Source organism: Bradysia coprophila, unplaced genomic scaffold, assembly GCF_014529535.1.
Source record: "Bradysia coprophila strain Holo2 unplaced genomic scaffold, BU_Bcop_v1 contig_151, whole genome shotgun sequence".
In the NCBI taxonomy this organism is placed as follows: Eukaryota; Metazoa; Arthropoda; class Insecta; order Diptera; family Sciaridae; genus Bradysia; species Bradysia coprophila.
The window spans coordinates 9,419,486-9,444,489 of record NW_023503423.1 but is presented as its reverse complement, the minus strand read 5'-3'; the positions used below and the strand labels follow the sequence as shown (position 1 = coordinate 9,444,489).

Genomic DNA, 25,004 nt, shown 5'->3' with positions numbered 1-25,004 from the left:
TAGATTTAAACTGGAGTATCGATTGAATTTCTCAGCTATTTATACTAAAAAATTTCATCGTTTCGTTTGTTTTCGAAACATTGTTTTTGCCGAAAAGTTTTTATTTTTAAATTAATGTTATTTTAATTAATGGATCGAATTAAGTACTATATATGCGATAAATATAGAATTATACAATTTTTCCGGTAAAAACTGTTTTTCGTTCAATGAATTTAATTATTACTTTTAGCCCAATATACACACTATTATTCTACATTGTATGTTAAAGCTAACATCAGAACGGTATGATAATGTGGACCACCATCAACCTTTCACTAATATGTGGAAATATTAAGAGTAATATTACGCATTTACTAATACAAAACTGTGTGCTAACAATTGTGACTAATATTATACTAGTTAAATGATCTCTAAGATCTACAATCCAAAGGTGTTCGGTTCCACATTATCATACCGAACAATATTTGCTATTCTTATACTACCTGAGGTAAGGGGCCATTCAAATGCGAACGCTGTTTAATTGCAATTTTTTACTACCTCCTCCCCATTTGTACGTTTTTTTTTTAAACCAGCACTAAAAGTATGTATGAATTTTGATATGTGAAAGTGTGTTTCTAGTAGAATGTAGTGACAGTGAAAATGCACTTACCGTACACAATCATGTAATAAATATTATGCATCGGATCGCAATAAACAGCAGATAAAAACTTGAAAAAATTGCGTTGCGCGACTCAGAAACAATTTTTTATCAATTATGATGTTCTAGAGAATTGTTTAGTGTCCGATAAAGAAACGAAATCGACATTCCTCCGAGAGATCTGAACCAAATTTTTTTAACGTGAGTAGGGCTAATAAATAATTATCAAAGGGAGATAATTTGATTGAAAATGGAGTTATAGTATCTCCTTTTTTAAATTTGTTATCTCTATTTTTAGTTTGTTATTTGTTATTTCCGTTTCTAGTTACATCATCTCCAAAACTCAATTTATTATCTCCGAAATTAAATTTTATTATCTCCTATTTTCTATGGAATTTATTTCCATTTTGGAGTTACAAATCTCCATATCACAATTTCTTATCTCCATTTATATCTCCTTTTTTATAATTTTTATCAACCGAAATATTATTATCGATTATGCATCTGTGCCCAAGTGTTGATTTTGACGAGTTGGTGATTGTGATCCTAATATAAGCCGAAGGCGCGGATCATAATCCAACTCGTCAAAATAAACATTTGGAAACAGGTGCATATCATTTTTGATGTGTCGATGCGAAGATAAACGCAAATTTCCTCTCCGAGCTGTTGCACTATGTAATGTTAGTCTTACCACACAGAGACATATAATAGTAGATTATTCACCTCTGTCCACATGTTTGTTTGGGGAGTTATTGCATGAGCCGAAGGCGAATGGTATAACCCCAAGTGTCTAAATAAATATTTGGACAGAAGTGAATACGCTATTTTATCTACCGACGGCGAAATAATAGCAATTTTTCACTGCTATTATTTCACCAAGTTATGTAATGAACTTTACAAGCTAAGGGCCTTCAAAGAAGTGCTTGAAATATGAAAAGTACGGTTTTCGACTCATGTAGCATGTAATAGTACATTTCGTACCTAGGACTAAAAGTCTTTTTTAGCGTGTGAGAAGTTTCCAGACAGAGCCGAAGGCGAGGTCTGGAATCAAATACGCTAAAAAAGACTTTTAGTCAGTGGTACGAATAGTATTTTTCATTCAGAACGGAGAAAAAGTGCGACGAAGTTGCACTTTTCGGGTCCTAGGTATGAAATGGTTATTTGTGTACCTGTTTTGGACGATTGATTTTAGGCAATTTCGCGGATTGTAGGCCGAACGAAGTGAGGCTTACAAGCGAAAGTGCCTTAAATCAACCGTCCCAAACAGGTGCACATGTAAGTTTTCATGCAGAGGGCCGGAAACCCGAGAAAATTCGAAAAATTGCCCCCATTTTCGGCCCCGAAGCATGAAAAATAAATTACGCAATCGCTTGTAAATTATTGTTTTGGTTTGTGTGAGCTTAGCGGTACAAGCCGAAGGCGAACAAACTTACAAGCAAGGACATAATATACAATTATGTAGAAATACAAATTGCAAGATGGTAAGATCGCTAGCCACGACAGAGTAAAGTCAACCAGGCAGTATCGCTTTTTTCGACTAGGGACCTGAATAATCAAGTAGCCCTATGTATTTTGCGAATAAAATTTTTTCAATTTATGTCAGTATTCATTTGAGTTCATTTGAGTTCATTTTCATACAGTGTATTTGGTCCCTTATTTAACGTTTCGAAAATGAACCGCTCCTGCCAGGTTTATTTTACTCTGCCGTGCGCTAGCTCGAACTATTTTTTAACAAATGAGGATTTACGTAGCAAAGACAATAAATATGGGGAAGGGACCATTCAGATGTGATTTTTTATTCTAAAAATTTCATCGTTGAAACCTTCCAATCATTGCTTAGTTCCAATTTTAATACCTGAAGGTAATATATTTCTTCAATTCCGCGAGATGATGATTATAGCATATTTACTAACGTGTTAAACTCAACTCAATTAAAGTTTTAAATTGGTCAGCATTCTACAGTGTTAGTTGTTCCACATCGTTCTATGTTTTCAATTTACGCACTAGTGCGAAGTACTTTATTAGGCTCTAGATGTGTAATTATGACACAAGGCCTCAGGCAGTTTTGCATATTATGATGCTGAGTGGCCAACGTACTTGATAATATTTAAAGAATTACAATTTGACACACACCACACGACCATCTACCTTTCGTGTACAAAGAAATTTCCATAAGAAAAGTGCATGTTTTCGGTTTTCGATCACCTCACCCAAGCATCGACGACTATTTTTTTGGATTCTATGGTAAAAATACCTTACTGTGCTAGACGCATGAAAAAAGTCCACTGGGAAATGCGTTCGATTTCGGGAGTCTCATATTCAAAAGAATCACTCTAAGCAAGGCTCTAGAGCAAAACATCTGAAAATCAGCAGCGCTTACAAGCTCTAAATTCTTTTGTTCAGGAGGCTCCTAATTGAGTTCCAAACAAAGATTTTATTTCGATTACGAACATTATTATGAGCAAAACATTATTCTAGACCATAGCAAAAAAGTTTTTAGTTTTTAGCCCCGTACGAAGTACGAAGGGGCTTATAGGATTACGGTGCCGTGTGTAATTGATGGAATTCGAAGCAGGCGGTAAGGGCAAAGTGTTTGCCTATGTTCTGTTCATAGATGACGAATCCACAATAAAAATTTTGTCTGTCCGTCTGTCCTTCTGTCCGTCTGTCCTTCTGTCCGTCTGTCCGTCTGTGTCCGTCTGTCACGTCGATATCTTGAGTAAATCAAATCCTATTTCAAATTTTTTTTCCCTGAAAGGTAGTTGAAATTGTGAGGCTAAGTTCGAAGATGGGCGATTTTGGGTCGAACCCTCACGAGTTGGGGCCCCATAAGTGCTTTAACGTTTTCCAAAGATTTCTCTGGCCATTTAAAGGCTACACTGGTAAGTGATAGATCAAATGAAAGGTATTTACAATACCTATCGACAAAAAAAAAGTTTATGGAAATTGGATGACCGACTCGTTTGTTAGACCCCTTGGTGTGAACTAGGTGCAGGGCGGCAAGCCGTTTTTGCTTGTAGGTTGGCCAAATTTGAACGTATTTAGATGGAATTTGCTTCAGGATTTTGCTAGATAGGTATTGACCGTACCAATAAGGGAAAAAAAAGTTCATGAAATTCGGTTCACCGGAGCGTGAGTTAGGTCTCTTGGAGTGAGCTTATATGAGGCTACTCGGCCGTACAGTGAAGGTGGTGTTTTTTGTTAATATCTCGAGTAAAATTTGACCGAATTTCATGAATTTTTTTTTGTTTGAAAGGTATTAATAAATGTGAATCGTCAGTACTATTTCAGGTCTCCTAATAAAATGGCCGTCGGCCGCCATTTTGGATTTTTGTAAAAACAATATAAATCGGTGAAAATGATACTTACAAACAGGCCCGGACTGGCCATACGGTGAATTCGGGGGATTCGTGATGGGCCTTTTCGATTTTTGTATGAAAATATTTAATTTGTGAGCCTTTTGCAATTGAGTTGCATGGAGCCCCCGATGGGCTTTTTCGAGCCAGTCCGGTACTGCTTACAAAGTTACTGATCAGTGGGAAGTGATTGGTTATGTGTGTGTGGTGTTTCAAGGATCCCAAATAAGGATATCTATATATAAATATATATAGCTATATTGAGCTATATAACGGTATAGATAGTTATTTTGACCTATATACTAGCATATTTATCAGTAAATTGTTTATTTATAGGTAAATATAGGTTAATATAGGACTGAGGAAATTTTAGGTCAATTTTAAATTTGTGTTACGTTTGGAAGGAACATCGTACGGGGCTTCGTACAAAGACGTACAAATTTCATAAGAATTTTACTTTACCGACGTTTACGGGCGCGGTAGACTTACGTTAAGAGTAGGGCGACGGACGAACTAGGGTCACGTGCGCAATAGATGTACGAGTTCGTACGGGGCTAAGTCGCAGCAAACGCTCCGACTGTTCTGACGGCTCGTTTTTTTTATAAAGCTAATTTTGTGTTCATAACATGTACAACCCGATGGAGAACGGTCATTTGCCAAATGAAGAAGGACATTTTGTTTACATCTTTGCTAAATATCCCGATTGTTTTATATGTAAATTTTCGCAATTTCGACTGAATAAAAAGATGGCGCGCTGCACACATGTTGACCAAGGTTTCTGACTTTGCTTATTTTTCTTATTTTTTCACGATACTTTACTGAATTAAAAATTAATTATGCAAAATTTCCATGCATAATATAGTTCAAAAATACTTCAAATAACGTTCGGCATCGAAATAAAATATAAAAATGTTTTGTTTGGAACTCTTATGCATGAAACACTAGTTCTTACGGTAGTGATAACGTCATCTTTTGTTACTGGGCTAGTGATTGGGGGAAGGCTCGGATTTGGATGTTTTACCCTATAATGTGTGCTAGGGTAAGTGATAATTTTTTCTATAAAGTTAATACGCCCACAGTTGTTGCAGGAATTGTCTTCTTCGTCAGATATGACAGTGTTATTGTTTTGAGCACTTCTGTAGAACAACTGTCGGCATACAATTCGGTCCTGCTTACTTACACTCTTATTAGTTGGGATGATAAAGTTGTCTCATCACTAATACGTCACATGCGCAAACTCTCTAATAGACTCTCAATAAAAGAACTCAAGAATTTAAAGATGAAATCATTTAACGTCGCTTGTTCCTATGACAGTCACGAAACCAATTCTGTTAATTACTTGATTGTACTGATGAATCCACTTATTGGTCTCGAGCCCAAAAGTGAAATGACCAGTGAACGAAATGAATAAAGGTTAAAGTTGTCTCGTTCACGGGCTTGAATAATTAGAATCAAAGTTGAATGCAACATAATATCTCGGCAGAGTTAAATAAACCAGGCAGGGTTAACTTTACTCTGTCGTGATAATATCGAAAATCAATAATCCCTTGGTCTTAGTTAATCTTCACTAAATTTTATTTCTCTTAATTCTTTACACGAATTTGAATCAACATTCAGATTCCACAAAGTCAACAGTCTCTATATACAAAACAATGGTTACATCTTCAATTCAGGAGCCTTATCAAGCGACAGCCCACTTTGGTTCTTTTCCATTTCGGCTTTTTGTAACAATTCTCGCTGGTAGGCTTCCTTTGCTGGTGCAATAACAGTGAAATATCGATACACTCGCAAAGTTATCAAGTACGATCCATAAGCGGTTAATCCGAGACACGCCCAAACGAATCCTTTATGGGCTTTGTCCAACAATGCATTTCTAGCTTGCTTCTTCATCTTGTTTGTAGAAATAATTTATCTTTTCCAGGTTATTGTGAAGAGCCGAGTGAAGGATCTGACCAATTTTTATTGAATAACAATACTGAAGTTGGTTGATATCAGTGACAGATGATATGCAAAATATGGCGAATTGTGGCGAATAATTGGTAAGGTAGTTCTAGCGCGAAGATTGAAAATCCATTCAAATCTATTGCGATGCAACCTTCAAATTTGAGAGGTTTCCTTATTTTTAGAATTATTAAACTTCGCGAAACTAAACCATATTGATCCAAAATCAATCAGATCCATACATTAAACGGTGCGGTTCATTGAGTTTTATTATTTATTAACATTATCAGCTCGAAGCCCCGAACAAAATTTTCTTTCGTTTTTATAATTTCTCCAACACCGTTTGGTGCACCAGAACCCAAAACACCCACACAACTGAGTGACGAGCGGATAACTGATTAGGGTTTCAATTGGTATAGGATTTATTTCCGTGAGCAATGGTACAAGAAATTGACCACAGGGTGAAATGGAAGCTGTTGGAGCCTCGTTGATGTTATGTCAAGAATAAATAATTTGTAACTCAAAAGTTTTGCCAAATTAAACACGTCTAAATTGGATTCTGATATCCTTAACGGCTCTTAAACAAATGGTCCTAAATCACAAAACGTCACCTCAACCAGAGAGTGACTCACAAAATGTGAACCAAGCAAACTCCTACAGACTTGTGCTCAAGATATGCAACAGAAAACGGTTTTCGCGGTTAAACTTCTAACAAGTTTCGTATTTTCTACCAGATTCTTAGGTTATCTAAATCTAGGTTACGTAAATAACTACAGCGAGCAGAAACTATGAACTGTTATACTCGTACATTCCACAAAACGTTAAAAATGTTTCTGATACCCTCTACACGAAAAGTCTTTTTTTAAAACGGCATGGTCGAATTCCGAGTCAAATGAATTCAATTATTTAAATTGTTATCCCATTACTCTGTCCAACCAAATAGGAAGCATCGGTAAATTAATGTGTCTGACATTCATGTATTGCGTGAGTATATAAACTGTGAAAATTTCAAGTTTCTTCGCATATCCAGAACGAGTTACAGACATGAAACACATCCAACGAATCACTCTAGTGTTTTTCTTTGTTGGGCAGTTACTCGAAAAAGTAAATTGTTCGAACGACGGACAAGTGACGAATTCTGTGCTGATTAGTGATTATATTAACGCACACAATCTGAAAATTTGTGTACTTTCGTCCTGCAATGGCAACTTGGAATTATTAAACAGTTTCAATGGAAAAAGTGATACATGGTACAGTTTCACAGACATTGCAGTTCAGTCCGTCGAATTCGACATACTGTTCACGAGATTTTCGCATCAGATTGGCGTTGTGGTTGATTTAAGTTGTGCGGAAATTGTAGAATTTCTGCGCGAAATATCGAAGAGGATATTTTTCCACCGAGAACGTTATTGGCTTTTGTTTTCACCGGATATGAATCGGACTGAAGACGTGCTTCAACAGCTAAATGTTAATGCAGATGCAGAAATCACAGTAGCAATACCAGTCGAGGATAGTGCCAGAAAGTAATAGCTGGTTGTTCCAATCAGAAGTTTTGTTACATATGTGCGCCAGTCAATTTTTGTTCATCGGCTCGGATTGAAGACAGTGAAAAAGGGTATCGGCGGTTCGATTTCCACACAAATTTTAGTCAATTTTAGTAAATTGCAGCGCAAAATTAAGTCATTTTGAAGAAACAGTTTGTCGGCGCACGTATCTAACTTTTGACTTTCTTAATTGTTCATACAAAGACATTCCGCTTGATCATATTTTCCAGGAATTATCGGTTATATGAAGCGTTTAATCCATGTTCTGAAAGAGGTGGTCTACTGAATGTTACCCAAATCGGAACATGGACTCTAAGAGATGGTATAAATTTGGCTCTAAATAAAACTAAATTTGAAAATCGACGTGATTTTCAAGGAATAACGTTTAAGGGTGTTGTGACGGTATTATGAGACCATATTTACCTTACGGATGAACACTTATAATTACTTACAGATTCCAGAGATTCCCAACCGCGAAACGTTTCTTCAACACCTTGAATCCGTTGAATTTCCCCATCTGAATACGATCAGCCGCTTTAATTATCGGATATTTCAAATAGTGCAGCAAATGTTCAATTTCAAAATATTTCTTCAGCGAGCTGACAGTGATGGTGATCTGAAAAATGGACGTTGGCAGGGTGCCATCGGCATGATTAATCGTCGGGAAGTTGACATCTCCGTATCGGGATATCGATGGAAAGACGAGTATTACGACGCATTTGAAGCTACAATCAATTCGTACGCAACTCGACCGAAATTCATATTTCGCCATCCGAAATTGGTTGATTCGTCCAGGGTTTTCACGGAACCATTCAAGAATATTGTATGGGTTTACATTGTGGTTGTGTGTATACTATCGGCCTACTTTTTGCGGCATATTTTCACGGCCGAAAATCATAAGAAAGTCAAAGTAAATTTCGGAAATCAGTCCATCAATGATGATTCTTGGAGCAATTCTTTGCTGCTCGTTTTTGGTATACTGTTCCAACAAGGATACTCCATCGAACCGTTAATGATCTCGTCTCGAATTCTCACTCTGAGCATACTGGTGTTCTCCGTCCTAGTTTCACAATTCTATTCAGCATTTATTGTTGGATCATTGCTGACCGAAGCTCCAAAATCTATTAAAACAGTTAAACAACTCGATCGCAGCAAATTAAACTTCGGTATCGATGATTCGGCTTACGTATTGGAAATATTTGACCAAAGCAATGAAGATTCAATCGTTAAATTACGCGAGCGAATCATGAAGAACGGTGACAAGGCTGTCATGGATTTATACGAGGGGTTGGATTTGATGAAGAGAGGTGGATTTGCCTTTAATACAGGTAAGTTAGTCAAGTATCGGAGCCGAAGGTGTGTTGAATTTGAGGAGATCTAAGACGGGTTTCTTGCAGATGCAACTTCTTCCTATTTAAAAATCAAAAGTGAGTCATTTCCTCAAGATTACCATACCCATTACTAACAGACTAAAAAACACATTCAAAAGAGATCCTAACCGATAACGAAATTTGTGACCTTCAAGACATCGTGTACACCCGCGAAACTCCTAGTGGACCTGTAGTGCCCAAGAAATCTCCGTTAACTGAATGGATAAAGATCAGGTAAATTTGTCAACAAATCAATGTTCAAAGTGACTTTCAACGACAATCCCTGAAAATCGTTTTTAGCATTTTAAGAATGGGCGAAGCTGGTATATTAGCGTACCACTCAAAAATTTGGATTGGAACTAAGCCAGAATGTCCACTCAGCATAGTACACTTTGTGCCAGTCGACTTATTGCATTTTTCCACCGCATTGTACTTGATCATTTTCGGAATTATTTTGAGTTTTTTGATTTTGTTAGCTGAAATTTTGGTGCATAGTTTCCAAATTTCAAACAGAGAAATTAACACGAAAGCGATTTTGATGAAATGGCATACTTTAAGAGAATCAGACAACAAATTAAATTAATGTTGCCGTTGACGCTTGATGCGCTCATAATAGCTTGAAATAAATTGTAGACGTTGAGGAATGAAAGTATTTTCAAGAGTATTTTAGGGACCCACCCAACACTACCTTAATGATATCAAAAGAAATGCCCAGAAGAGAACCCAAAAATACCTGAGAAATCCCCAAAATCCTGCAGTTCTAGGACTGTTCTTCGAATGACGCCTTACTCATCCAATGTGACACTCATTTTACTCCCCAGGACAAAACAAACTAGCCACGACGCAACTATGCCCGAATAAATTAATGAAAATGCTATTCGTAAATTGAACGATCATTGTGCGAATAGCCAAAGTATTATAAAGTGACTATTTGTGCAAAGGAAAATCAAATCATATTACAAGGTGTCTGGTTGAATCCTCCTGATGAAGTCATCCTTATACAAATTGTGTTAGTTAGATGTTTGGTTCGATCCTACTGAATTCATCCTTATGCCGAGGGGTAATCACTGATTTACTAGCTCAGTAAATCACGGTAAATCACAGTAAATCAAGTAAATCAAAAATGAAGTTTCTACTAAATTTGAATCTATTTACTTCAATTTGTATTAGTTCATGAAATTTATCCTATATGTTTACGGCCACGATACTTCGAAATGTAATCCAGTGACAATTAAAAATTTTTCAAAAATTTTTCAACATTTTTTGTGATTTACCGTGATTTACTTGATTTACTGATTTACTAGTGATTACCCCCTTGCCTTATGCAATTGAGCCCTGACCGAAATTGTTTCGTTTGTGTTTTTCTATTGTTAATAGATGTAACTCTTCATTTTGAGCTTCTTCTTATTCTCCTTCCTCGCCTAATGAGGAATTATCTACGAATGCAAAAATATTCCTGATTTTCAGTCGTTTCAACTTGCAGGTGCAGCGTTCGATAATTTATTTTATGTAATTTAGATTATGGTCGGTGCGCGTTCTGCATTGATCGTGTTATGGATGGATTTCATGAAATTTCGACTTTGAAACTTCATTTCTGACGAGTAAAAAAACTTTTTTTTTGTTTTTAAGTGGTTTTGGATACTTTGTAGTGTCCAGAATGTGGGAAAAATAAATTTCCAAGAAAATTTTTTGAAACTCGAGTTTTGGTAGAACAACGAAAAAATGCATTTAGCTTAAAATTTTTCGGTTTTTCCTGAATAACTCGATATTTTCAAGTGGAATTTTTTGGCACCACTTCCACAAATGTTCCTCCTGGGATACTATACATAACCCAAAGACTCAATTTGAGATTAACCAAAAGTGTACCTTTTGGACGTTAACACCCGCACTAATGCCTACAGTTCTAGGAGGGCATATCGTATAGAATAATTTCTTGTTCAGACTTACTTTTTAGGTCAAATAAAAAATAAAATCGGCATAAAAAAGGTGTTTGGTTTGGTTCAAAGTAATTTATCCCTTGACAAAATGCATTCTGTTTGACCTTAAGAATATACTATTTTCTTCACAATGTTTGCAGCATTTAAAAAATGAGGAATAGCGTGAATAGTAGGCATGGGTGATAATGATAATGATTATCGATAATTATCGATTATTGATAATTATCGACTTTTTTTATCGAAAATGATCAAAAAAATATCGATAACCGATAATTAGTGATATTTTGATAATTATCAAGATATTGATAATTCGATATATCGATATTTCGGTCCGAAAATCCGATATTTATCGATATATTCCGATATATCGGTATATTATCATGAATTTTCAGATAAATATCAAAATATCGATATTTTGATAATTATCGATAATTATTAAATTATCGATAACGATATGATTAATCAATTATCGATAATTTCTTTCGATTGATATTATCGATAATTTTGAAAGTCTCCCATCCCTAGTGAATAGGAGAATGGAGTTTAGAAACTAAGGGTAAAATCTATTACAATTTAGTACTTTTCTTCATAAAAAGACTGAATTATTTTTTCATGAACAAACTTCACTGCTGTGACATTTCATGGTAATGAATCAATGTGAAGTTGTTACACAAAAAATAGTACAGTGAGATTGAGTGTACTATAAAAAAAATGTGGCGCCTCTACAGGCCAACCGACTAGGCGAATAGTGTGAGTTTTCAATACTTTGGCGATTCAAACGTTGTGTCATACTTACCATTAATTTATCTGAAAGATGTTAAATTTAAAAGCTTTGGCGGGAATTCGGTCAATGTATTTAATATGACTTTATCAAGGTTGAAGGTTTCGTGCGTAAGGTTGGGTGTAATTCAGGTGACACCATTTGTTCCATATAGGAAGCTTCAAAGTAAGAAGTTGCTCATTCATAAATAGATAGTCCATCGTAACCATTTATATATTTTTATTATCAATATATAATTAATTTTTTATAATTATTGTCTTTAGTTAATTGTATATTTTTTTTAAGATTTCTTTTCTTTTAAATTTATTTCTGAAATGCATTTTTCTTTCATTTTTATTGTTAGTTTGATGAGCTTGATATAAAGGTTGGTTTTTCTTTGTATTTTTTTATAGTTTATTTTTACAAGGAGCATCTTTGTTTAAATTTAGCAAATTTTCAGTTGATTAATTTCAAAATGTAATTTTTCTCATTTAAGATTAATTTGTATAAAAATTTTATTGAATATTTTACGTTCACTTTGATTTCTTTTGATGGTTTTTATTTAGTTTTATTTTGTGGAAATTTTATGTCACTTTGAGTTTTATAACAATCGATATTTATATCCTTGTGTTGTTCATAACTTAAGCGGGAAAGCGTTTTTTCATTAAATTTTATTTCCTTTTATTTAATTTACAAAATCACGTTTTCTTCTCATTTTGGTTTTTTTTTTATTTAACGTGCGAGAATTATTACTGATCCCTCTTTCTCTATAAACTTTTTACAATAACAATTTAAAAAAAATTAAACAAACAGGACGATAAGAAATTTTAAACTTTAGACCAAAAGCTTAACAAAACAAAAATCCGTTTAAAAAAAATCCTTAGCACCAGAAAGCTTTCTCTTGAAAAAATTAATTAATTAAAATTAAAGTAGTTAAATCTATCAACGAAACGAAAACAGAACAACAATGGCACAGAAATGTTGTATCATGTTTTTCACTTTTTTACTTGATCATGACACATTTTGACTTGAGTATACATCTAAAATGTGAAAGGAAACTGGGATGGGGCAGTGCTGAGTATAAAAACTAAAAATTAAATATTGACAAGACCATATAAATTATAGTATTTCGTGCGATATCAGCATTATTATACGTCGTTCCATTCCTTCGATAATTTACTCCTTTTTTTCTTTTCTTATTTGGTTGTAGAATTAAGGGAAAAAATATTTTTGCTTACAATTATTTATTTTGGCACTTTTTCCGTTCGACATTTCAAAAGTAAAAAAAAAGTTTAATTAAAAAAAATTAAAAAAAAGAAACGAAAAATTGAGATTTCATTCTTTAGTGTAAATGAACTGAGTGAAGACAAACAGTGATTGTAGTTTGTATTTTTTGTGGTTGTTTCGTCGTTATAACGGTAACAAACGGTAGATTAAATTTTTGCTGAAAGCTCTTATACTACTGGTGGTTCTGGTCCTAAATCAATGTCAGCTTCGTCACTGAAATATGTTGTTCGTATTTTTTAATAAAAATCTTTTCATCAAAATAGTTAATAAAATTAGTATAAGTGTGCGGTAGTGCGATCAAAGTAGCAAGTAACTGGATTTTCGTAGTACATCTATTTACGCACTAGTGCGTAAATGTGACGTTTATGAAAATTAACGTTCCACTGCCGTACATGAAATCGTTTGTGCACCGGACAACTGAAATACGACATATTTTGCCATGATTTTGGTTATGAAATGTCAGGTTTTCCCGAACGAAATATAGTGAGGGAAAAAATTTAATTTCTTCACGATTTATCGTGTGAGAACAGAACGGTTTTGATGAATTTTTGCATGACTATCCGATTGAACAAATTTAAGATGGTGAATGTGAAGTGTGTATGTTTTCAAGGAAATTGACGTGTTTTGTCTATTTGGGTTGTCCGGTGCGGAAAGCATTGTTCGTAGCTCGACAGGAAATGACGAATTTTTCAGCACACGTCCTAATTTTCCTTACTCGCTTCGCTGGTGCTGAAATAATCGTCCTGGCTTGGTACGAAAAATACTATTATGTATGCTGTGCGTTAATATTCATTTTGCGTGCGTAAATTCGATGATGGAAATGGACATTTTGCGTTATCAACCTCAAATACAATTATGGAAAATTACGAATTATCACATTTTTGTTGTATGTAGGATCTGATATTACTAATCCCACAGATTCTGACAGCTGCTATATTAAATGCAATTATTGAATTTTTTCCCAGTCGAAATTTTTGTCGCACATGTATAACGACCAGTTTACTGGGATAAAAACCAAAAAAAACATTCAATATCAAGACTGTCAAATTTGTGGATCTAGAAATTATGTAGAATCTGTTGAAAACGAAAATGTGATAATTCGTTAATTTTGTTAAGTGTACGTCTCAGGTTGACAATTTTCACATTTATTGGGCAAATTTTCCATCAACACTCATGTTGGGAAAAGCTACTGTGTATAGCTATGCGGTCGAAGCAGTGCGTAAATGGATTTTTAGAAATGTAGATTTACACACTAGTACGTATATGTGACGTTTATAATGTCATAAATACATCGAGTGCAAAGTACTGTGTTAGGCTCTAGATATGTAATTATGACACGATGCCGCAAGTGTGTTACAAAACACATCGTGAGCCTAATAAAGTCCTTTGCACCGAGATTCATACGACGATTTATGCAACGCAGGCATCGAAAATTTGCAAACTTTGCACATTATGAGGCTGAGTTGCGTAAAAACTATGATCCCACTGCCGTATAAAAAATATTGTTCCTAACTTGTGCGCTAATTGAAATTTTGCGACGTAGTGGCAACCTCGACTTCTCGTCTCGGGTTGATAATTGACACATCTATAGTGCAAAATTCCCATTAAGGCACAAGCTGGAAAAATAGCTATTCTTACGACCATAAAATTACCTTTAGTGTCAAAAAACATCCGGAAATATGCAAACGAAATCTTTAAATCTGATATTTAATATTCTGACTACTTTGGATCAAGGAATGGAATCTCACCAACTTACACTAGTTTAAGTTAACGAAAATTGAATAAGGAGAGAATTTCCTATACTGAACTAATACAAGCGATACTCAGTTAAACTGTTAAATGATTGGGTCGATAGAAAATAATTTGGACGATAAGACTGTGACAATACGAATAAATAATATTTAGAAATAATGATTTAAGCGCCAACGAAAGTAGATTAACCTGCACAGACGACTTCCCAGTGAACAATTCTGAATCACAGCCTCCCGTTTGCAATAGTTTCTGTCATTCTTTCATCAACTAGAATTCATATGCGATACAAGGATGCAATTATGGAATAATTTGACGGATGTTCCATAGCTTCATCGTTGTCTTGTATACGTATAAGAAAATCTAATGGATGCAAGAGTGAGACAAAAAAATTGGAAAAGTGTTGTTTGGAATTGTCTCACAGGGTTTCATCTGTGTTCAATGAAAACTTCAGAAACGACTATAGACATGCTTAGTGTGGCTGTATACAGAAAAAGATCATGTCAATCTATTGAAAATACTTAGACCAAATGAAGTAATAGATTCAACAATTAAACTGTTGGCATGTTTGTTGTCTGTAAAAGGTTAACTGTTGCATTTGGACTGATTGAGGATCGTGACTTATATTTATTAACTGATCAACGTGCGTCAAAGCCAGAAAAGAAACGCAAAACTCAAATCTTTTCGTTAACAAAGTCTTCGTTCTCAGTTCGTACCATTTCGTTCATTTCGGTCCTATTTACAATGTATACATATCGGAGACGAATCTCCTCCTCCCGATTCTCCGACAAATTTGATATGAATTGGATGCGTTTGGTCGACAATTTCCCTAACTAAAGCTATAGACTAACGAACGAAGATACTTTTCCTCTCTTCTCTTTTGATTCAAAGATTAACAGTCCATTCTATCCCTACCGAATAATTAACGAATTTTCATAAAACAACCACACTGTGGACAACAGACTGTAACAGATTATGTACACAGGAAATATTGACCTATTGATACGACTAATACCGAACGCTGGACGTGGATATAATATATGCACGGGCGGTGGTTCTTCTAATTCATCAAACAGATTCGGATCAAATCGTCCGAATTCATTGCTATCACTGTCTGTATAAACTAAGGACGACGGAATCCAAAATGGACTGGAGGCAGCGTTAATGAAAATTGTTAGGTGTTAGTAATACGGTCGGATAGTTTACAACTCTGGCATAAAGTCTAGCACTAAGACTTCATGTCAAAGTGCAAACATTTGGTTAGTTTAAAATGGCAGTCAAATGTGAACACTTACTCTGGACATTGATCGACATTTAATCCGCTGACAACATTCTGACCCAGATCGATCGCTTTGTCCTCATGACCCTAGACATTACAAAACCGAATTTATTAGATTGTACGAACGTGTGCGACTCTGGAAGCTCATCTTTGAACGTTACAAGTTCTACACTTACCTCAACAACATGTATACATCCGTGGAATCCTTGTGTGTATCTGTTGCCTGTAAAGTTATTCAAATCTGGCGCTCCTCCTAAAATTCCCACAAAGTCATGTAATGGTCTTTCGACTTAATCAGAAGGTTCAAATATTTTTACCTAAGAACAGATGTCCTGGCAAGTTACTTTCCAGTTTATCAGTCGGTCGACTTTCTCCATACGATGTCAAACCATCCAACTCTAAACTAGCTTGATTGCCGGTTCGCTTAATGATGGCAATGTGTCGTCCACCCTCGTCCACTCTCGTTTGAATGTTTTTAATCATCGCCTCTTCGCTGTTCAATCGGAATGAATACTCTAAGTATCCATCGACAACAGCAAGCGCAACGAAGTCCTGTCCGTTGTACGATTCTTGCTTGTTTTGACCGTACCAGAATAGCAGTCCGTTCGGATGTGTGGTCGAGAATAACAGTGCGATTAAGATCTCCTTTTGTACGGGTCCGTTTACAATCGACGATCGGTTCAATTCGATGTATCCATTGCCTTTCATGTGGCAAGCAAGGCTGATGGATGAGTCTGTGAAGGATTGTTTTAATGTTAGCATACGATTTGTGGATAAACGAATGGAACGCATCATTGCTTACGATGTTGGCATATATCACCGGTGTATCCTACAGGGCAATCACATTGGAAGTCGTCTCCCTTCGGTCTGCATACACCGTCATTTTCACAAGGATCGTTTGCTATGCAAACATCTTGGACCTGATCACAATTTGGACCAGAGTATCCTGGTCGGCAAGCAAGAGGTTCTCTGATGGTGTCCTGTGAAATATTAGCAACGTTTCATCACGATTCAAGAGATCACAATGTAAATCTCACATCAATAACATTAGTCTCTCCGCAGTTCTGGACATTAGCGGCATCGATTATGTCTCGAACCATGTCATACTTTTGGGTTGATGTTTCCAGCTGAATGGAAGTAAAATTCATTGAATAAGTCCGGACATAGGACATAAGATATGATCAGTAAATACCCCAGATATACAACCATCGAAACCTCTTGTTACGTCGATTCCTTTGTTGAGTAACAGCCTCTTGTCGTATCCACCGATGTAAAGGTTTGTCTTCAAGTACATGCTTCGAGTGGCGGGTCCAATCGTTTTACCTAAAACTTGCGGCTTATCACCGACCTGCAAATATCCATCGCCGTGACGACGACCAACAATGATCTCAGTCCATTGGTTCGGTACTACTGGTTCAGCAGATCGAATTATGACTGGACGCAGCCCTAGCAGAGAATAAAACAAGAAATCTTAGACTTCTGTGTCGCGATTAGAATCATCTACGAAACTTACGTGCACCAGTATTGAAGCGGAATTCGTAGTGTTTGTCGTTGATAAGTACGGCAGCAAAATCGCCATTAGCTCTTTCAGACTCAGCCACATAGAGGACTACTCCGTTTTCGGTATTTTCTGGTCGAATTTGGAATTTAATGTGTAGCTTTGAAGACTTTGGTGGCTTATAAGAGGCATAACTTCCATCTTTGAAGGACAGGTTGCTTTCATCTAAATGTTCAATGTACTGACACCGATCACCAGTTTTGTTCATTGGACAGAAACATGAGATTCCTGATTCCGTGTCCTCACATCGTCCTGCACCGCAAATTCCAGGCGAACACGAGTCCCCTTCGAAAGAGCAAGTCTTTCCGGTGAATCCCGTCTGACAAACGCAAGTGTATCCCGTTTCCGTTTGACTTTCCAAACAAACTCCATCATTTTGGCATGGATCGTCAGCACAAGGTTCGCATGATGTTGTTCCTTCGCTGTATAGTGAATCTTGATTCAACTCAATCCTACGATCCTTCAGTACCAGTTGACTGATACATCCAACAAAACCTTCTTTGTGCTCGACGGCCGATTGAACTATGTCATCGAAGCTAGCCACACCTCCAAGATACAGATTATCGATTAGTTCCAAACCTAATCTGGTACGTGTGGGGAATGCTACTGGAGGTTGATCATCGACAACCATGAAACCATCTTTACGAATTCGATTCACTTTAATGGTGTGCCATTGTCCGAGTTTTATTGGTTTGTCCGCTCGTATGACGATAGGATCGTTGCCAAAGTCGTATCTGAATTCAGGGAATCCATTGTTTAACGACAATGCAATGTAGTCTCCGTTGGCACGTTTCTGTCCGTTGTACAAAATAAGCCCGTTGCCTTTTTCTGGTTTGAAAGTAATTTCAAAATTGAATTTCATGTAGGCATCCTCCAGCTTAGGGTACACGATGTAACTCTTCGGAGCCTGTGGGAAATAAGGAATGGCTCCAGTAACGACTAACGTTGTTGGAATTTCTACAGTATTGCCATTGTTGTTTGCGGTACAAATGTATGTTCCGGCGTCTTTGGCTTGAACATCAACCAATCGAAGTTCACTCTGAAAAAGTATTTAAAGGATCGATTCATTGAATTGGGTGAACATTGCAGCCCTAAATCTTACACTTGAAATGTCCTGTCCAGGTGCAAAATTGCCGTGTTGCCTGGACCAGTAGAATCTCGCTGGATAGCGATCGGCATTACAGCGTAACACAACAGTGGAACCAACGTCAGCATGCTCCACCTTTGGCGGACGCATTTCTTTGCGAGCTGGTGCTTCTTCGATATTCAATTCATATTCGGTTGCATATTGCTGACCTTCCTCGGTGTAGCAAATGCAGCTGTACAGACCAGAGTCTTGAGTTTGAGCATTTGTGATCTGCAATTTGTTTCCTTGTTGCTGCACACAGGGAAATAATTTACGTTAAAATCATTCGATTGAAATTTTTAAAATGTTCAATGAACCTTGAAGTTGTACGGCAATTCGAGACCGTTCTTTCGTTCCCAAATTATTCGGGAATATCCGGTTGAAGATGTACAATCGACATTTATGGATTCACCGGGCCGTAGATATGATCTAGATGGTTCCAATTTCAAGAATGGCAGTCGTTGCGATGCTAAATGTTTGAAGAAAGATCAAAATATAATTTCGTTCTACATTGTTGATTGATACTATGAATTTATGTACATAGACGATGCCCATCGCAACAACATTTTCTATTTTTTCTTTTTAATTTTGAAACCGTTCCAAAAAGTACAGATAACACAGAATACTGTATGCCGTTAAATACTATGTACACATGATTTTGTAGCCGTTTGTTTTTAAATGCTGAAAACTGAACTTTATGTGAATGGTTAAATGCAGAAACGGTAGATGTAGCATTGGCGAATTGTAAGAAAATGAAATTTCGTTCTTTTAGCCCCGTTTTGAATAGGTTTACGATGATTTTTGTTTCAATTTAACAAAAAAAAACTTCTATTAACATCGCCAACCTACTTAAAACCTATTTAAAACGAAGCAAAATCAATGAACTTTCAGTTTTCTTATAATTCGCTAATGTGACACAGGTCATTTCTGCATTTAACTATCAATATGTACCGAGTAGGTTAGTTATTATTCCTCTGATACAACCACAAAAATCATCAAAAATCTTTCTTGTTGGTGCTCCTTTGCCCAAATAAGAGAACATATTTTGGTAAAAGCATAGCATAAAATACTCCCTCACGTAAAAACGGGACAGTTCTAATATACAACGTGACCGTCCTATGTAGCTGTATGTTTCTAGGGTAGTAAATGTACGACTGTGACTGTGATGTAGAATACTTTTTGCCGGAGCAAAATGTTTGAAGTTCGTTCAGGCTGGTCATACTGTGAATTCGGACGATTCCCGAAAGGCCTTTTGCATTTTTGAAAATGTTTAATTTTTGGAGTTTTTACAAATGAATTACAAAGCCCGAGGAGCTTTCCGAGCCTTTCCGAGCAAGAGTCGCTACAGTGAACTCGAAGTCTGTGAATCGTGTGTATGCTTGTGGTCAGAAAACGTCTCATTATTATCTCGTGTAAATGCTGTACTGTCTTGCTGAGATTTTTTTTTGTTTCGTGTGGGATGTAGTCCTCGCCTTCGGCTCGAAATACAAACTTCCCATGCGCCTAAACTAAAAATATTTCGCCAAGACAATAATGTTCTTGTTTGAGGTTTCTGAATATTTCTCGAAGAAAAGAAAACAAATGAAATTTAACAAACAATTTTAGATTGGCGGACATCCTCAAATCCCTGATAGTGTAGAGGATATAACAAGAGCAGGGCATACTTGTCGGAAAAAAGGGAATAGGAATCCATAAGGATGATCGTTTGTGGTCATTACTGAGGACAATAACCAATTACATTTTGTCCAGTGCTACGGAGAATCAAATATCAAAAACTGTCTAGCGTGTAGGTAGGTTTTAGTTCAGAAAGTGTTTTTTCGTGTTAAAATTTTGAATAAAGTGTTTCTACTGTTGGGTGTTAGAGTGTTTGCTTGTCATTTATTTTAAATAAAAACAATTTTTAGAGCTGCAAAGACTTGTCAGGCTCTAAGCAAAAAAAAAAGTATTTAGCACAAAATAACACACAAAGACACACAAACATGCAGTTTCGGTTTTAGTGATCATGCTCAATTTAGTGGTTTGGTTATTATTATTTACACGCTTTTGCAACGAATTGACGAGTGATGCTTAATAAATCTTATGTACAATTTACATACCCGTAACTCTTAGTATGAATTTTATTATTGCTCAATTTATTGAACTTCTTTTTGTTTGGCACTTAATTCATTAAAATTGCAACCGCTTTCTTTCGGCTTTTAAGCATGTTATCGCATGTTAATGTTGCAATAGTTTGTGAATTACAGTAAGATTCAACATTAAGGGAACACTTGGATGTTTCGGCTTCACCTGGTCGTTTGCTCTATTTTCATACGACCATCTGTATGAAAACGATCAATCGTCCAGCTGAAGCAGTAGCGTTAAAGTGCAACCTTTTATGTTGAATCTCGCTGTATATCACTAAGCGGAATTATTTCAGCTTTGAGTAATGACATAGCACTGTCCAGTGCTATGGTAATGAGCATTGTAATTTTGATTAAATCTGCTAATTGAGAATTCTGTGGTGTTCACAGAACATTTACATCAATCTATTTATCAGTATCCTTGAAAATATCGTTAAAAGTTGAGCTAATCTCACCTATCCAAACTGTGGTAAAATTGACAAATTGACTTGACCACATAATAACAACAAGGAGCGCCAGGTAAAATTTTTAGTTTAAATTTGCCGAGACATAATCTACTGAAAGCTATACACAATGGACATTGCAACAATTTTATTGATGACATAAATCAATTTGGAAGCCCATTACACGCCAATTATATCGACAATAAAAACGAAACCAATTTTTTTTTGGATCTAGGACATTACTGACTGCAACAATATACGCTAAAATTTTACAATTACGTGTATAGTATGGTATAAAGTGTAACGTTGTGGGTGCTTGTGTGTATATTTATCAAATGTACTGTGTGTGTGCTTTATCATAATCTTATAAAACAAAAGAACAAAACAAAAAAAAAATTGTGTTTCTTATGTGAACAAACCAATTAGTTTCGACGGTGCAGCCAGATCACCATCCTTTTTCGTGCGTATCCTATTTCGTCGAGCATAACAGTCAGCTTCATCCGAATGGTCAACACAATCGTATATTCCATCGCATACCATCGATTGCGGAATGCAAGTATTCGGATGGGACTTGCATTTAAAGTCATTGATTGTGCACTTTCTGAATGGTTCGTGCGTTCGCATCGCTTCAATTTGCGTTCAATGCAATGATTGGGTTTTTTTGTTTTGTTATAGATTTTTGGTTTTTCGTCGTTATATTCGACCGGATGGTTGTGATATTGAGAGGTAATTTTTTGTGTGCACAGGTAGTAATTTGATGTTGATTTAAGTGATTTTTATGGTGGATGGTGGTGCAGGATTGCGCAAAAAATTTATTTAAACAAAAATATTTGAAATTAAATCATTTGAAAAAAAATTGTAAAAAACAAAACAAAATTATTTCAACTACAAAAATTGTGCTACAGTTTGTATAAGGGAACGATAATAATTACAAGTTTGACGAAAATATATCTTTTGTAACATCACTCATGCAACGACTGATAGTAGCGCAATAAAAAGTGTGAAGCTAATTTTCTAGCGTGTTTTCAACAAATAAATCCAAAGTGGAAAGTATGTGCAGGTAGCTCGCAATTTGTTTTCAAAACTATTTTGAGGGATTCTTTTGAAAAATAGCCTACCGAAATCGGACGCATTTTCCAGTGGACTTTTTTAAATGTACCTTGAAAGGTATTTGACCCTAGAAGCCAAAACCACTTTCAAAAAAATTCTTCGAAGTTAGCCACACAAAATGATTAAAAACCGAAAACATGCACTTTTTTTACAAAAATTTCTCTAGTTACGCGAGCCGTACAAGGTAGAGTGGGGTGTCATTAGAAAGGTAATCACATGTACTATTGAGCCGAATAGGGACTTATTGTGTTTAAAATTCATCGACACTGAAATATGTGCAGTTAAAGTTTTCAACCGAAGACTTACTCTGTTCTTTCTGAAATTTCTTGAGGTACACAAAATGTACATGGTCGTGTGGGGTACCATTTGAAAGGTAATTTAATTTGCTTCTGGGCCAAATAGGGTCTTATGAAGTTTTATGATGAAACATGTACACCTACACTTTACCCTGTACACCCTGTACGGCTCGTGTAACTTGAGAAATTTATTTAAGAAAAGTGCAAGTTTTCGGTTTTTGGTCACCTTTCACCAGCCACCCAAACTTCGAAGAATTTTTTTTAAAGTGGTTTTGGCTTCTAGGGTCGAATACCTTTCTAGGCACATATAAAACAGTCTACTGGAAAATGGGTCCGATGTCGGTAGGTTGGTTTTTAAAAGAATCCCTCTTTTCAGAGAGGGATCACGTTTATGGTTCTATAACAAACTGAAGTTTGTAGTTTTTCTTGTTTATCCAATTTCTATTCTATTCGGAGAAAAACAAAGTTTTTTGATTGTTTTACTTGGAATTTCTAACCTAGATCTGACAAGGCCTTTTTTTGAAATTGTACCTCTGAAAAATTCTGAAAAATCCGACTAATTCTGATTTTTTTAAATATAAAACTTGATTTTAGAGGTGAAAATTCAGTTTTCTTCTTGAAATTATTCTAACGAATATCGGAAGCACATCACTTTTCCTAACATTAACATAGAAAATATTCAGAGGCTGATGAAATCACAGTCGGCTCTACGTTTGTATTGTGAAAACAGATGACTTGATTTCGTTGTATGAGTTAAAACATACAATATAAACAACCTTAAGCGGTAGCTACTATCACTAAAGCCTCCAAATTTGATGCTTGTTAATTCAGTGTTAATGCTAGGAACAGTGCTATGTTAGAAGTCTTTTCTCTTTCCTTTGGGTTTTTGGGGATCGTGTTTTGAGAGTTTGAGACATTTAAGCTTTAAAAGCTGATCAGTCTCTGTTGAAGATCATGCAGAAAAATTGATACTATGTGCTCCACAACCTATAAATTAAATGAATTTTATCGAATGCTACCTGCCACACTTTCACTGACATTGCAAAGATAAAGTTGTATATAAAAGAAAAAAGAAAAAAAGAAAATGAATTAGAATGAAGAAAATGAAACTATGACTGAACGAATGATCGAATATGGGACATGGGAAATCAAAACCAATGTTAACGTCTCGCCAATTTATCGTCGATGTTCACAATACAAATAAGAAACTTCATGAATGATGGCTGCTGAATGGATGTAATTAGTTATGGCTTTTCAACCTTTTAAAAGCAGAACGTCGTTTAGCCGCAAAAAGCTTGACTCAGATTGTAACCTAACGGCGATATGACGAAATTTGTTTGAGCTTCCCGGTAGTTATATTATCGATCAACAGAATGTCTTAAAACAGCGGAAAATCGAATTTCTTAATTTTCTTATATGTGCGTTTCGAAGTTTAAACTGACTTATAAAAAAATCGATTCATCTTGGAGGCATACAGTAGAACAATCTTTGACGGAGAATCATGCTTTGAGTTGATTAAAAATGACTTGTCTGGATGCTCTAATCTAATTCTTTCTTAATTCTCAAAATAATATGATCAGTAGGCATCCAAATACTCAGTGACTTAAATCATAAGCAACAGATATTGTGCTACACTTCTGCACAAAATTTTCCGTTAAACTTCAAATCAATCAATCAATCAAAAAAATTATTCTCCACAACAGTTGGATTTGATGGAATTCTTACAATTTCTATGGATACTCTACGCAGTGGCATCGACTATTTTGAATTTTGTGTGGAATGCGTGCGGTGTTTCTTTGAAAGTTTCCACGATTTTCTTGGAATTTGCGGTTACGTTGTGGCATTTTTTGAACTCATTACGTGCCTCCGTATAATTTTAGAACTGCTTGGCATATTGGAGTGGACCGTGTTCGGAACGCATTTTCATCGTATGCAGAGATATGTTTTCAAATTGATTTTACGCTAGGACATTGGTCACGGTTTTTTTTTTCGAGTGTTGCAGAACAATGACGACTCAAGAAGTTTTTGAATTTTGAGTTTGAAATTGATTTTTGGAAGAAAAAAAATTTTTGTTGGAGAAGGTGAAACAAAAAAATGAATATCGATTCGATGAGAACGAAAAATATTTACAAATAAAAAGTTAGATGAAAATGAAAAGAAAAATAAAATTAAGAGAAAAAAATAGAAAAAAGAATTTTTATTACTTAAAGCTTAAATTTAAATGAATTCGATTTGTACATAAAAACTGTAAAACAAAAAGGTTTCTCTTCTGTTTGCGGTTTAGCAAAGTGCATGCAAAACTTCGGTTAAAATTTCTTTTAGAAGTTTTTCTTTCAGATTTCACTCTGCGAATGTAAATTATAAAAAAGCCAAATAAAAAACAGAAAAATATTAAAATTAAAATGTGTGTGGTGTTGATTCCATTATTATGTCGTGTGTGTATATCCTAAACCTTATCGTGTGTAAATATACAAAAAAGAAATCGATAATT

The 25,004-nt window shown here is 35.6% G+C and overlaps 3 protein-coding genes across 35 annotated transcripts in view; 1 reads left to right on the top strand and 2 right to left on the bottom strand.

Moving 5' to 3' along the window:
* Positions 1 to 5,548: 5,548 nt before the first annotated feature.
* Positions 5,549 to 6,035, bottom strand: LOC119074927. Its single transcript, XM_037181322.1, has one exon. It carries the CDS (start codon positions 5,881 to 5,883, stop codon positions 5,650 to 5,652), a length of 234 nt encoding a protein of 77 aa, XP_037037217.1. The 5' UTR covers positions 5,884 to 6,035; the 3' UTR covers positions 5,549 to 5,649.
* A 908-nt stretch (positions 6,036 to 6,943) lies between these two features.
* Positions 6,944 to 9,480, top strand: LOC119074918 (probable glutamate receptor). The gene is made up of 6 exons (XM_037181308.1): positions 6,944 to 7,457; positions 7,709 to 7,880; positions 7,933 to 8,806; positions 8,876 to 8,905; positions 8,968 to 9,082; positions 9,149 to 9,480. Exons 1-6 carry the CDS (start codon positions 6,979 to 6,981, stop codon positions 9,429 to 9,431), a joined length of 1,953 nt encoding a protein of 650 aa, XP_037037203.1. The 5' UTR covers positions 6,944 to 6,978; the 3' UTR covers positions 9,432 to 9,480.
* A 2,702-nt stretch (positions 9,481 to 12,182) lies between these two features.
* Positions 12,183 to 25,004, bottom strand: part of LOC119074915 (basement membrane-specific heparan sulfate proteoglycan core protein) — a 145,660-nt gene continuing 132,838 nt past the window's right edge. For 32 of the 33 annotated variants that reach the window (XM_037181270.1, XM_037181273.1, XM_037181278.1 and 29 more), the window contains 11 exons: positions 21,527 to 21,733; positions 18,862 to 19,013; positions 18,521 to 18,796; positions 17,374 to 18,457; positions 17,053 to 17,306; positions 16,898 to 16,987; positions 16,663 to 16,840; positions 16,178 to 16,594; positions 16,037 to 16,113; positions 15,877 to 15,947; positions 12,183 to 13,045 (listed from right to left, as the gene is read on the bottom strand). In XM_037181270.1, coding sequence (XP_037037165.1) covers positions 13,000 to 13,045; positions 15,877 to 15,947; positions 16,037 to 16,113; positions 16,178 to 16,594; positions 16,663 to 16,840; positions 16,898 to 16,987; positions 17,053 to 17,306; positions 17,374 to 18,457; positions 18,521 to 18,796; positions 18,862 to 19,013; positions 21,527 to 21,733 — 2,852 coding nt within the window. In that variant the 3' untranslated portion in view covers positions 12,183 to 12,999. The remainder of the gene's footprint in view (positions 13,046 to 15,876; positions 15,948 to 16,036; positions 16,114 to 16,177; positions 16,595 to 16,662; positions 16,841 to 16,897; positions 16,988 to 17,052; positions 17,307 to 17,373; positions 18,458 to 18,520; positions 18,797 to 18,861; positions 19,014 to 21,526; positions 21,734 to 25,004) is intronic. The other variant, XM_037181282.1, reaches the window with a different exon arrangement.